Genomic DNA, 14352 nt, shown 5'->3' with positions numbered 1-14352 from the left:
AAAAATGTCAAACGGGAAGGTCAGTGATGGGAGGTGGACCATACTGCCAGAATTTGAACATAAGAAAGCCCTTTGTCACACAGCTGGGAAGATGGTGGACATTCAGACTGAGGCTGCCTACCAAAGCAGCCAACCCTCTCTCAAAATGAGAAAGGGGTCCTGCTTGGAGCAATGGGCAAGGAGAAGCGCCTGTGGTACTACAAAAACATCAGCCTGGGCTTCAAGACGCCCAAGAAGGCCACTGAGGGCACCTACACTGACAAGAAATGTCCCTATACATGGGCAGATCCTGGCTGGTGCGGTGACTGACCAAGATGAAGCTGAGAAGACCACTGTCATCTGCTGAGACCACCTCCACTACACGCAAAAGTACTTCTTCAAGAAACACCACAAGAACATGTCCATGCACCTGTCCCCCCACTTCAGGGATGTCCAGATTGGTGACATGGTCACAGTGGGCAAGTGCCAGCCCTTGAGAAAGACTGTGTGGTTCAACGTGCTCCATGTCATAAAGGCCACTGGCACCAAGAAGCAATTCCAGAAACTCTGAGATTGGAATCTGTCCACACCCCCAAAGAAAATAGTTATTCTCCCAGTCACACACACACACACACACACACACACACACACACACACACACACACAAAAGTCTGTGGAAGATGACAAGGAAGATGTTCTCAAAGTACTTTCTAGTGTGGCCATCCATGGTATAGCACATGCATGAAAGCAAATCCTTTTTAGTTCTCTTTGATTTCTGCTTTCCATTTAATTAAACAGCCAGTATGGTATACACAGTGGTTAACAGCACACCTCCTGAACTCAAAATCCTGGATTTGAATCTCCAATCTCCCATTTACTCTGTGATCCTGGGCAAGTTGCTTAATCTCTCTGAGCCTCAATTTCCGTGAAGCTATTAATGGTCCCCATCTCAAAGCATTGTCATTAAACTGGCCCAGGAGTATAGTGGTGTCCTATAAAGACCTTTGCATATTGTCTGGTACTTTCTAAATGTTCAATGAGTGTTAGCTATGATGATTATTACTTAAAAATTACTATAAAACCTTACTTTATATGCTACAAATTACTACTCAAATTAAGATGACATTATTATACAAATATGTGAACACACAGGTTTGACAGTTGAACCCAGACAATGCTAAGTGTTTGTCAATAACTTAATTGAGCAAATATTTATTAGCACCCATGTGTGCCCTGCGGCAGAACTTCTAGAATTAAAAAAATGAATAGTACACTTCTTTGCCTTCACAAATCTTGTGGTTAGTTGGGGGTTTTATGCTGCCGTCGATGTGAAAAGTGGTTCACAGTTATCACACCAAAAACACTTTATAATCAGCCCTCTTCTGTCTCTAAGGTCAAGTCAGATCTGAAGCGTGATACAAGTTCCCATCGATGCTAAAGCTTCTAACCAACTAAAATGGATATGATAAACAAATGAACCTTAACGTTGTCACAAAGTTAATCCCTTCTTCTCACAACTAGGACCACTCCTGTTTTCACTTGAAATGTGGCAATCATGATCACAGGAATAGTTTCGGATATCCAGCTCACAGCGGACTTAACAAACACTTGCTGATGAACACAACCTATGATATCTTACAAGGCCTGTAAAGCCCCACTGAAAATTACTGAGAAACAGCTGGGAGAAAAGCTGCTTCCTATGAGATTTTACAAGATGACGACACAGATCACCAAGAGCTTCATGAAGAGTCCAGCAAAGAGTGGGGGTGGCCACCGTTTGCCATCATTTCCAACTTGAAAATGTACGTCTTCCCCAATACCGCGGTGGTAAGGTACGGCACTTTTTTTGACAGCATAAAAAATCTTGACAGTATTTTTGTATGTTTCACTTGGGAATGTATTTTCTTGCTTCTGATGTACTCAGAACAGCTGAAGACACAGTTTAAGAAATCAAAAAACATAAGCAAAGAACTTTAAACAGTAAAAGGTATCAGCTAAAATACTGGGAAATTATACTGATCTGGGGCGCCTGGGTGGCTCAGTGGGTTAAGCCTCTGCCTTCGACTCAGGTCATGATCCCAGGGTCCTGGGATCGAGCCCCGCATCCCGCTCTCTGCTCAGCAGGGAGCCTGCTTCCTCCTCTCTCTCTGCCTGCCTCTCTCCCTACTTGTGATCTGTCTGTCAAATAAATAAATAAAATCTTTAAAAAAAATTTTTTTTACTGATCTGATCCAGTAATAAACACTGTGTCTTTTACTTACCCCATTAAAGTCTGTCTCAGATATTTTGCCAAGTATTTCCAAGCAGTTATATTTTTAGTGCATCCAGCAAAATCTAAGACTCCAAATAAGACCTCTAATCCCAGTTTACGGTGGTCTTCTTTTTCTGTAATGGGCACAATTAGAATTTACACAAGGTATTGAGGTGCACAGGTTAAAAATATATATTTGGTTGATAAAATACTACTAAGTTGTAAGCCTTCTAGTTTGGTTAGCAGTTTAAAATAATTCATTATGCTCATACTGTCCAGTAAATTATTGAATTCTTACCTATTTCAGTATTTTGAAATTTATACTCTTCAGTAAATTACTGAAAAATTCAGTAATTTAGTTCCGGCTAATGAAGTCAGAGTGGTGGATCTGATTTCTAAATGGGCTACATTCTACTGAGGGATGACACTATTTAAAGAACCTGCCCTCTCTTCTAACAGATGAGGGACTAACGTAGCCCCAGTACCTACTGGACTTAAGCTGACTTCCTTCTATGAAGAAGTATGTGCTTTTCTATACCAAGATGAAATGCAGTAAAGATTAAAATGAGGTGAATTATACAAATTAAAGCCATTTCTCTTGTGCTATTACCTAATATTCTACAGCAGAAGTCAGCACACTTTTCTTATAAAGGGACAAAAAGGGGAGCCTGGGTGGCTCAGTGGGTTAAAGCCTCTGCCTTCGGCTCAGGTCATGATCTCAGGGTCCTGGGATTCAGCCCCGCATCGGGCTCTCTGCTCAGCAGGGAGCCTGTTTCCCTTCTTCTCTCTCTGCCTGCCTCTCTGCCTACTTGTAAGCTCTGTCAAAGGAATAAATAAAATCTTTAAAATAAATAAATACAGGGACAAACAGTAAGTACTTAAGCTTTGTGAGCTGTATGGTCTTTGTCACAACTATACAACTATACAACTCTGCTGTTGTAGTACAAAAGCCATAGACAACACAAAAGTGCTCCAAGAGAACTTGATTTACAAAAACAGGTGGGGGTGGATTTGGCCCACCGGCCATAGTTTGCTAGTCTATAGCTTGTCTGCACAAAGAGATAGAAAACAAAAACTATTTACCTGATTTTCTCAGTAATCTATGGAATTCTAACATCAATTTATGAGATGGTACAATCTGATACAAAATCTGGAAGAAAAAATAATCTTGTAATTTGTATATATTACAAAGGCATTTCTTTACTCTTAAGCAACCTCTATACTCAATGTGAGCTCGAACTCACAACCCCAAGATTAAGAGTCGCACACTCCACTGACTGAACCAGCCAGGTGTCCCAGCTAATGTATTTTTTAAAAGAAGACCGGCGGCGCCTGCGTGGCTCAGTTGGTTAAGCGTCTGCCTTCGGCTCAGGTCATGATCCCAGGGTCCTGGGATCGAACCCCACATTGGGCTCTTGGCTCAGCAGAAGCCTGCTTCTTCCTCTCCCTGCCACTCCCCCTGCTTGTTCTCTCTGTCAAATAAATAAAATCTTTTAAAAAAGAAAAAAACAAATAAATAAATAAAAGGAGACTGAAAGGTAAGAATTTTTCTTGGGGCCCCGTTGGTTAGGCGTCTGACTACTGATTTCAGCTCTGGTCATGATCTCAGGGTTATGAGATTGAACCCACATTACACTCCACGCAATGAAAGATTCTCTCTCCCCTCACCCCCTCTCTCCTTCTATAAATAAATAAATAAATAGACAAATAAATAGTTTTGCTTTTTTAAAGATTTTATTTATTTATTTGACAGAGAGAGAGAGATCACAAGTAGGCAGAGAGACAGACAAAGAGAGTGGAGGAAGCAGGCTCCCCACTGAGCCCAATGCGGGGCTTGATCCCAGGACCCTAAGATCATGACCTGAGCCGAAGGCAGAGGCTTTAACCCACTGAGCCACCCAGGTGCCCCAATAAATTGTTTTTAATACATTCAAGTGTACACTTAAAATAAGTGATTTACTGTATGTAAATGAAATTCCAATAAAGCTGATTTTCAAAAAGTATCAAAGCAGAATTTTCCTGAAAGGGTGACAAAGGGTTTCCAAAATACTGATCCTCTGCCCTCAGCCTAACTTGGGGAGAGTAGTGGGGGAATGGCAGAGGAGGGTCACCCAAGCCTCACATGTCCACCTCAGGGCACACACAATCATTTGCTATGAATGCTAGAATTTCAAAGTTGGAAAGCATGACCTAAGGATGTTTCAAAACTTACTTTTTTTTCTCAATCTCTACACCCAACATCGGGCTCAAATTCATGACCCTGAGATCAGGAGTTGCATGCTCCACCAACTGAGCGAGCCGGGCACCGCAGGATGTTTTAAAGTAGATCCCCAACCGTGTTCAAACATTGAAATAAACATTTTATACCTTAAGCACACTTATCAGTTTCTCTCTTGGTGCCTTTTCTCTCTTCAGAAAGTTATATAAGTAGATATGAGCATTTGGATTTGATGGGAACTTTTCATCATAGGCATAATTGGTGAGCACCTCTCGGGCTCCATCTCGATCCCCATAGAATTCCAGCATCTATATAAAATAAGTCAAAATGTCTTAGCTAAATCCTGTAAGACAGCTGTACGAAGATAATGCACAACTTAACTCTGTTGATGGGAACAAAAATGAATTAAAATGATGAATAGTACTTACTGTAAAGGAAAAATAGTAATGTCAGTGGCTGCTCTCACCAGTGTACGTCATGACCTCTATGGAACACAGATCACGTACACCAAAGGCCTATGTGGGTTCCCACTTCTTCCTTATCACATTTTTGTTACTGAAAAATGCAGCAACTTCAACCTAGGAACTATTCCTATCCGAAACAAAGTCTTCCAAGGAGGGCATACGAACAACTGAAAAAGACCATATGATGCAACTAACCTCAGTGCCCAACATAGCTTCAGCCACAAAGGGAGCACGTGAGAACTACAATTCCTTTCCTTTCGTTCCCACCCATATGCGGCCTGTGGTTTCAGAGATCATCTTTTGACAACATAATTATCATGTTAGCATCCAGGAAACTCTCAGAAAGCCAGTTATTTTGAAGATTTATTCCTAGTGCCCATGCCAAGGCTCCCTGCCCTTTCACACTGACTTTGAGATGACATGGCATGGCTCCCTAATGAACTTCCTAAAAGCCATTAGTCTTCATCCCATCCCACATGTTGTGACCCACTTTCAGATTTTTGTCCCCTGGTCTTCTCTATCCCACCAAATCGTAAAGTATCTCTCTGCTTTTCTTCTAACTTCAGTAAGAGTAATATAAATTTAACATTTACAAACTACACTCCTCTTTATTTTATAAATATTTGACCACGACACATTATCCAGTGATGGGGGGAGTAACATTTACAGTATATTAGTAAAATAAAAATTCTTCAGACCAGAAAGAGACATATTCTCTCTTTTTAATTTTTACAAACTTTTCCTTTATTTATTTTAAGATTTTGTTTTAAGCACTCTCTATACCCAACGCAGGGCTCAAATTCACAATCTGGAGATCAAGAGTTGCATGCTCCACTGACTGAGCCAGCCAGGCACCCCTCCTTTTTTAAAAAACAATTTTCTCCATTTAGTTACCACCTGATCAATAAAAATAAGGCTCGTGACAAAATGACACTAATAAAAGTTTGTGAGAAGGCTACTTGCCTCTACGTAACTCTTCACAAAAGGGTCCCAAACTCCAGGAGTTTGAATCAATGCACCAAGGTTTACAGATGTCTTGCAGCTGTGGCTAAGCATACTCTGGGACGCTGTGTTGTAAGCATAATCATCTTCATCTGTCCAGAGATAACAGATTCTTAAAAGTCATTCAGTACTGAGGGCTTTGTTCATAGTAATAGCAATCAATAAGCTATCCACAAGAAAAGTTCAGGCCCTGATGGCTTTGCTAGTAGATTCTAAGAAAGAATTTTAAAGAATAATTTATATTTAAATTATTTATTATTATTAAATAGTAAACATGTAAAGAATAATACTAATTCTTCACAAACTCTCCCTGTCCCCCACCCCCTAAAAGACAGAATGGGAGGAAGTGCACCCATGTGGAACTTTAAGAATGAATCTAAGTGGTAGCTACACAGATACTTGTTTTATTTTATTATTATTTTTTTAAAGATTTTATTTATTTATTTGATGGAGAGAGAGATCACAAGTAAGCAGAGAGGGGGAAGCAGGCTTCCTGCTGAGCAGAGATCCCGATGTGGGGCTCGATCCCAGGACCCTAAGATCATGACCTGAGTCGAAGGCAGAGGCTTAACCCACTGAGCCACCCAGGCGCCCCTCAACAAGCATTTTTTATTTTTTATTTTTTTAGATTTTTATTTATTTATTTGACAGAGAGAGAGATCACAAGTAGGCAGAGAGGCAGGCAGAGAGAGAGGAGGAAGCAGGCTCCCCGAAGAGCAGAGAGCCCGATGCGGGGCTCGATCCCAGGACCCTGAAATCATGACCTGAGCCGAAGGCAGCGGCTTAATCCACTGAGCCACCCAGGCGACCCAACAAGCATTTTTTAAAAGAAATATTATACCAGGAGTTACGGCAAGGTTAACAAAAGACATAAGATAGGTACGTGACCTCAGAAGACTGATTAGTCCAGAAGAACACAGACAACATAAAACAGGTATGAAAAAACTTAGGACAATTAATCAAAGAGCAAGCGGTAAAGATCTGATAAACATACATTGCACATGCAGCTGACACGAGCCCCGCAGGGCAGATGGCATTCCAGATGGGCGGCAAGCTTATCATGATGAAGACAGTATTTCAGAATTGTCCCGGGAGAGATCCTACTCAGAAAGAGGGGAAGGAATTTTTAAGATTCGGGAACCTACACATCCACGACACAAAGGAAATACTGCTTATCACAGCAGAATAGTAAGGAACCACTGCTTATACCTGAGCCAATATACGCGGGAAGTGAGATTTGGATGAAGGATGAGAAAATTAAAAGGGTTAATCCTAGAGAAGCTATGGAGAAAAACTATACTGCTATTCAACATAGTACTAGAGGTCCTATAGCCTCAGCAATCAGACAACAAAAGGAAATAAAAGGCATCTGGATCAGTAAAGAAGTCAAACTCTCACTCTTGGCAGATGACGTGATACTCTATGTGGAAAACCCAAAAGACTCCACCCCAAAATTGCTAGAATTCGTACAGGAATTCAGCAAAGTGGCAGGATATAAAATCAATGCACAGAAATCAGTTGCATTTCTTTCTTTTTTTTAAGATTTATTTTTTATTTATTTATTCGACACAGAGAGAGAGAGATCACAAGTAGACAGAGAGGCAGGCAGAGAGAGAGAGAGAGGGAAGCAGGCTCCATGCTGAGCAGAAAGCCTGATGCAGGACTTGATCCCAGGACCCTGAGATCATGACCTGAGCCGAAGGCCGCGGCTTAACCCACTGAGCCACCCAGGCACCCCCAGTTGCATTTCTATACACTAACAATAGGAGAGAAGAAAGTGGAATTAAGGAGTCAATTCCATTTACAACTGTAAATGCACCAAAAACTGTAAGATACCTAGGAATAAACCTAACCAAAGAGGCAAAGCATCTGTACTCAGAAAACTATAGACCATTCATGAAAGAAATTGAGGAAGACACAAAGAAATGGAAAAACATTCCATGCTCATGGACTGGAAGAACAAATATTATTAAAATGTCTATGCTAACTAGAGTAATCTATACATTCAATGCAAATCCTTCAATCCCTATCAAAATACCATCAACTTTTTTCACAGAGCTGGAACAAATAATCCTAAAAATTGTATGGAACTAGAAAGGACCCCAAATAGCCAAAGGAATGTTGAAAAAAAGAAAACCAAAGTTGATGGCATCACAATTCTGGATTTTAAGCTCTATTACAAAGCTATAATCATCAAGACAGCATGGTATTGTCACAAAAACAGACACAGAGATCAATGGAACAGAATGGAGAACCCAGAATGGCATTGGTCCAGAAATGGACCCTCAACTCTATGGTCAACTAATCTTCAACAAAGCAGCAAAGAGCATCCAACGGAAAAAAGACAGTCTGTTCAACAGATGGTGTTTATATTTAAACATGCATAAGAATAAAACTAGACCATTTCCTTACACCAATAGACTCGAAATGGATGAAAGACAAAAATATGAGAGAAGAATCCATCAAAATCGTAGAGGAGGGGCACCTGGGTGGCTCAGTACGTTAAGCCTCTGCCTTCAGCTCAGGTCATGGTCTCAGGGTCCTGGGATCGAGCCCCGCATCAGCCTCTTTGCTTGGCAGGGAGCTTGCTTCCCCCACCCCCTCTGCCTGCCTCTCTGCCTACGTGCGAGCTCTGTCAAATAAATAAATAAAATCTTTAAAAAAAAAAGAAAAAATCATAGAGAAAAACACAAGCAGTAACCTCTGTGACCTCAGCTGCAGCAACTTCTTCCTACAAACACCGTCAAAGGCAAGGAAACAGGCAAAAATAACTCCTGGGACTTCATCAAGATAAAAAGCTTTTGTGCAGCAAACAGTCGACAAAACCAAAAGACAACCAACAAAATGCGAGAAGATATTTGTAAATGACTTATCAGATAAAGGGATAATATCCAAAATCTATAAAGAACTTAGCTAACTCAACACGCAAAGAACAAATAATCCAATCAAGAAATGGGCAGAAGACATGAACAGACATTTCTCCAAAGACGACATCCAGATGGCCAACAGACACATGAAAAAGTGCTCCACGTCACTTGGAATCAAGGAAATACAAATCAAAACCACAACGCATACCACCTCACACCAGTCAGAATGGCTCAAAGCCAGGGAACAACAGATGTTGGTGAGGATGCAGAGAAAGGGGAGCCCTCCTACACTGTTGGTGGGAATGCAGGCTGATGCAGCCACTCTGGAAAACAGCATGAAAGTTCCTCAAGAAGTTGAAAATAGGGGGGCGCCTGGGTGGCTCAGTGGGTTAAAGACTCTGCCTTTGGATCAGGTCAGGATCCCAGGGTGCTGGGATCGAGCCCCGCATCGGGCTCTCTGCTCAGCAGGGAGTCTGCTTCCCTTCCTCTCTCTCTGCCTAATTGTGATTTCTGTCTGTCAAATAAATAAAATATTAAAAAAAAAAAAAGAAGTTGAAAACAGAGCTTCCTTATGACCCAGCAATCACACTACTAAGTACCTACCCCAAAGATACAAATATAGTGATCTGTAGGGGCACGTGCACCCCAGTGTTTATAGCAGCAATGTCCACAATAGCCAAACTATGGAAAGAGCCCAGAAGTCCATCAACAGATGAATGGATAAGAAGATACACACATGCGCGCACACACAGGAATACTATGCAGCCATCAAAAAATGAAATCTTGCCATTTGCAATGATGTGGATGGAACTAGCAGGTACTATGCTAAGAGAAATAAGTCAATCACAGAAAGACAATTATCATATGATCTCACTCATGTGTGGAATCTAAGAAACAAAACAGAAGATAACAGGGTAAGGGAAAGAAAAACAAAACAAAGATCAGAAAGGGAGACAAACTGTAAGAGACTTTTAATCATAGGAAACAAATTGGTTTCAGCTTGTTCAAACAGGGTTGCTGGAGGGGAGGAGGGTGAGGGAAGAGGGTAACTGGGTGATACACTATATGTTAATTAATTGAATTTAAGTTAAAAAAAATATCTTGACTGTCCCCGTGATTTGGTGTCAAGGACACACGTACATTCCTCTTCACTTACCAAGTGTAGACAATTCCAACTTCTTTTTAGACCAAGTATAATACTGCAAAAGCCCTTTATAGGCCTGAATAAGGTTGATTAACACTTCCTGGGAAGACGACTTTTCACCGTATCTCCATGTCTCTGCATGACTGAGATTTCTGTTTGCATCTTCAAGCATTCCATGATGCACAAGGTATAAAGCATGTTGTAAGGAGATCTGCAATGGTAAGAAAAAGCAGAGACAAACAAGTCATTAGATAGTCATTAATCCAAAAACTCAGTGAATACAGATGCTGGGCTAAGACCCTGGTAGCACACAAATGATGTAAAAACATTGTCTCTGTCATCAAAAATGTCAATTTAGCAAAGAGGAAAGATACATGAAACAATTAACACTATGGAAATGAGCTAAATTATATACAGTCACAGAAGACAGTGTAATCTAGTGAAACAAACAGGGGCTTTCAAGACAGATGGTCCTGGTTCAGATGCTACCTAAAGCTACATAAAGCTGAGTATGATACTTGCCCTTTGTGAGTCTGACAGGTTACATGGAACAATTATTAACCCTTCAGAGGGCTGTTATGAGAATTAAATAAGATATTTGCATACCACCTAGTACCTACTTTGGTCCATAGCAGGATTATTCTATACATGTCATACAAGCTCAGAGAAAACATCTTAAGAAGGAGCATTAAAGAATGGCATTGGTTCAGATGGAAAAGTCACTGCCTGATACAGAAACCGTAAGAATAAATACACAAAGGATGAGCATCCCAGGTAGGGAGGACACTAAAGAGGGGAATAATGGGAAGTACAAGTGAGCAGAGTCAGAGTTCAAGGCCTTCATCACAAACTATCACAATGATTTCTCAGCTGGTCTCTCCACTCCTGCCCCCACTACAATCCTCTTCCATGTGGCTGCCAACGAAATCTCATTTGTGTAAAACCCCTCAATGACTCCCACTGCCTACAGAATAAAATCTAAGCTCCCTGGGGATGACACAGAGGCCCCGCCTGACTTCCCCGGGCTTCTACCCAAGTGACAACCAAAACACTGGCAGGGCTACCAAACTCTCGTCAACCCTGCCAATCCCACCCATCCTCTCCCCTAATACTCCCAGTGAACACCCACTTGCTTTTTCAGCCTCTTCTGAAGCATCACTTCCTTCCCTGACTCATTTACTCCCAGCACTCTCATATTTCGGAGAGCTGACCATTCCCCTCCTTTGCCTTCCCACTGTATCTGGCGTTTCTACTCTGACAGGAGTAATTTATTCCATGTACATGCCTGTCTCCCTCTGCGGCAAGGTCTAAGTCTAGCACATTATCTGGAAAATAGCAGTAAGTGGTTTTCTTAAATTATTAACAAGAAATGATTTTACTGCCTATCCTAATTATCACCCTCAGACTCTGGAGTGTGAAATAGGTTTCTTTCAGGTTTCCTCACTTCAACTGAATAGATTCTCTGGGTTTAAAAGAACCCAACCAATAATTTAGTTAAAATTTGACCCTCCTATTATGTAAGACGGAATGGGGAGTAATTGCTTAATGGGTACAGGATTTACATCTGGATGATGACAAAGTTTTGGAAATGCTGGTAATGGTTGCACAACACTGTGAATATTATTAATGCCATTGAATTGTACACTTACACTGGTTAAAATAACATATTTTATGTTTTACATATTTTACTGCAATAAAAAAATTAGAAAGAAGGAAAAATCAAGGGGCGCCTGAGTGGCTCAGTGGATTAAGCCGCTGCCTTCGGCTCAGGTCATGGTCTCAGGGTCCTGGGATCGAGTCCCGCATCGGGCTCTCTGCTCCACAGGGAGCCTGCTTCCCCCTCTCTCTGTCTGCTGCTCTACTTGTGATCTCTCTCTCTCTCTCTGTCAAATAAATAAATAAAATATTTTAAAAAAAAAATCTGGAGAGGAAGTTCCACCTACACATTAGGAATACTAACACATTTTTATGAATGGAATGACAGTTAATATTGCTAAAATGTTCATATTACCCAAAGCCATCTATGAAGCCAATGTAATCCTGTCAACAATCCAGCGGCATTTTCAGACGAGATCGGGCACGTTCAGGGTGGTATGGCCATAGACACCCAGTGGCATTTTCAAAAAAACAGGAAAAAAAAAATCCTAAAATTTGTATGGAACCACAAAAGTCCCCAAATAGCCAGAGCAATCCTGAGAAAGAACAAAGCAGGAGGCATCACACTTTCTAGCTCAAACTATATTATAAAGCTATAGTAATTTAAGTGGTATCGTGCTTGCATAAAAACAAACACACGGACTAACTGAACAGAATCAAAAGCCCAGAAATTAAACCACATATCTATGGCCAACTAATATTTGACAAGGAAGCCAAGAATACTTAAGAGAGAAAAGATGGTCTTTTCAATAAAAGGTGATGGGAAAATCGGGATATTCTCAGAATAATGAAATCGGTCCTCTATCTTATACCACTCACAAAAACTAACTCAAAATGAATTAAAGATTTTAATGTTAAGACATGAAACCATAAAACTCCAAGAAGAAAACTTAGGAAAAAGGTCCCTGACATCAGTCCAGGCAATGACTTTTTTGGATATGACACCAAAACTACAAGCAACCAAAGCAAAAATCAACATATGGGACCATATTAACCTAAAAGGCTTCTGTACAGCAAGAGAAACAACCAACAAAATGAAAAGGTGGTCTACGGACTGAGAGAAAATATTTGCAAGTCACATAACTGATATGGGGTTAATATCCAAAATAAATAAGAACTCATACAATTCCATAGCAAAAAAAACCCAGGAGTGCCTGGCTGGCTCAGTCAGAGGGGTATAAGACTCTTGATCTCAAGGTTTTGAGTTCAAGCTCTATGATGGGCATAGAGATAAATAAATAAAACCCAAATATATCTATAAATATAAATACACACACACACACACACACACACACATTTATTTTAAACATCCAGTTACAAAAATAGGCAGAGGACTTGAATAGACATTTCTCCAAAGACACACAATTGGTCAACAAGTACATAAAAAGGTGTTCAACATCACCAGCCTTTAGGGAAATGCAAATCAAAAACAGAATGAGCTATCATCTTACGTTTACCAGAATGGCTATTACCAAAACAAGAGATAACAAATGCTGGCTAAAATGTGGAGAAAATAGGGGCGCCTGGGTGGCTCAGTGGGTTAAAGCCTCTGCCTTTACAGGGAGCCTGCTTCCTCCTCTCTCTCTCTGCCTGCCTCTCTGCCTAGTTGTGATCTCTATCTGTCAAATAAATAAATAAAATCTTTTAAAAAATAAATAAATAAATAAATAAATAAAATGTGGAGAAAATGGAACCCATGTACCCTATTGATAAGAATATAAATACAGCCACTATGGAAAACAGGAGAGAGGTTTCTCAAAAAAACCTAAAAGTAGAACTACATACGATGTAGCAATTCCACTTCTGGGTCTACATCCAAAAGAAATGAAATCACTATCTTAGAGATTTCCATACTCCCACGTTCACTGTAATGTTATTCACAATGGCCAAGACATGGAAACAGCTATGTGTCCATCTCATAGATGAATACATACAATAACACATATGTCTGCATAAATACATAGGCACGATGGGTTACTATTCAGTTAAAAAAAAAGGTAGGAAATCCTGCCATTTTTGGTTAACACGTGGTGGATGGACTCTGAGGGCATTATGTCGAGTGAAATAAGTCAGAGAAAACACAAATACTGTATGTTCTCACCACTCACATGTGGAATCTAAAACCATCAAACTCAGAGAGACTAGAATGGTGGCTGAGGGGTGGAGGACATGGTGAGATGTAAGTCAAAGGGTACAAACTTTCAGTGAGAAGATGAATACGTTCCAGGGATCTAATGAATGGGATGGTAACCATCATCATAACACTGGATTGGATACTTTTAAAGTTGCTAGGAGAGTAGAGCTTTAATGTTCTCACCATAGCAACGACAAAAAATGGTACTATGTAGGATGAAGGATGTGTTAACTAACCTAATGCGGTAAACATTTAACAATAAAAACATGGGTCAGGGGCGCCTGGGTGGCTCAGTGGGTTAAAGCCTCTGCCTTCGGCTCAGGTCATGGTCTCAAGGTCCTGGGATGGAGCCCTGCATCGGGCTCTCTGCTCTGTGCGGAGCCTGCTTCCGCCTCTCTCTGCCTGCCTCGCTGCCTACTTGTGATCTCTGCCTGTCAAATAAATAAATAAAATCTTTCAAAATAAAAAAAAAAACAATAAAAACATGGGTCAAATCATCACACTGTAAGCCTTAAACTCATACAATGTTATATATTGATTATTATCTTCATAAGGCTGGGGAAAAGCTCGTTCCCACACATTCAAATTCCCAATGTATTTTAATTTTACCTCTTTCCTTTTTCCAAAACCACCAATT

At 40.6% G+C, this 14352-nt stretch overlaps 1 protein-coding gene and 1 pseudogene across 2 annotated transcripts in view; one reads left to right on the top strand and one right to left on the bottom strand.

Annotated features, from left to right (window-relative positions):
• Positions 1 to 14352, bottom strand: part of TAF1A (TATA-box binding protein associated factor, RNA polymerase I subunit A) — a 34765-nt gene that overhangs the window by 8460 nt on the left and 11953 nt on the right. For both annotated transcript variants that reach the window (XM_045982023.1, XM_045982024.1), the window contains 5 exons: positions 9938 to 10136; positions 5876 to 6006; positions 4598 to 4756; positions 3314 to 3380; positions 2241 to 2364 (listed from right to left, as the gene is read on the bottom strand). In XM_045982023.1, coding sequence (XP_045837979.1) covers positions 2241 to 2364; positions 3314 to 3380; positions 4598 to 4756; positions 5876 to 6006; positions 9938 to 10136 — 680 coding nt within the window. The remainder of the gene's footprint in view (positions 1 to 2240; positions 2365 to 3313; positions 3381 to 4597; positions 4757 to 5875; positions 6007 to 9937; positions 10137 to 14352) is intronic.
• Positions 92 to 550, top strand: LOC123927736 (annotated as a pseudogene).

The sequence above is a fragment of the Meles meles genome, chromosome 17 (assembly GCF_922984935.1).
Source record: "Meles meles chromosome 17, mMelMel3.1 paternal haplotype, whole genome shotgun sequence".
Lineage (NCBI taxonomy): Eukaryota > Metazoa > Chordata > Mammalia > Carnivora > Mustelidae > Meles > Meles meles.
The sequence above is the reverse complement of the archived record's forward strand: the minus strand, read 5'-3'. Positions and strand labels throughout refer to the sequence as shown.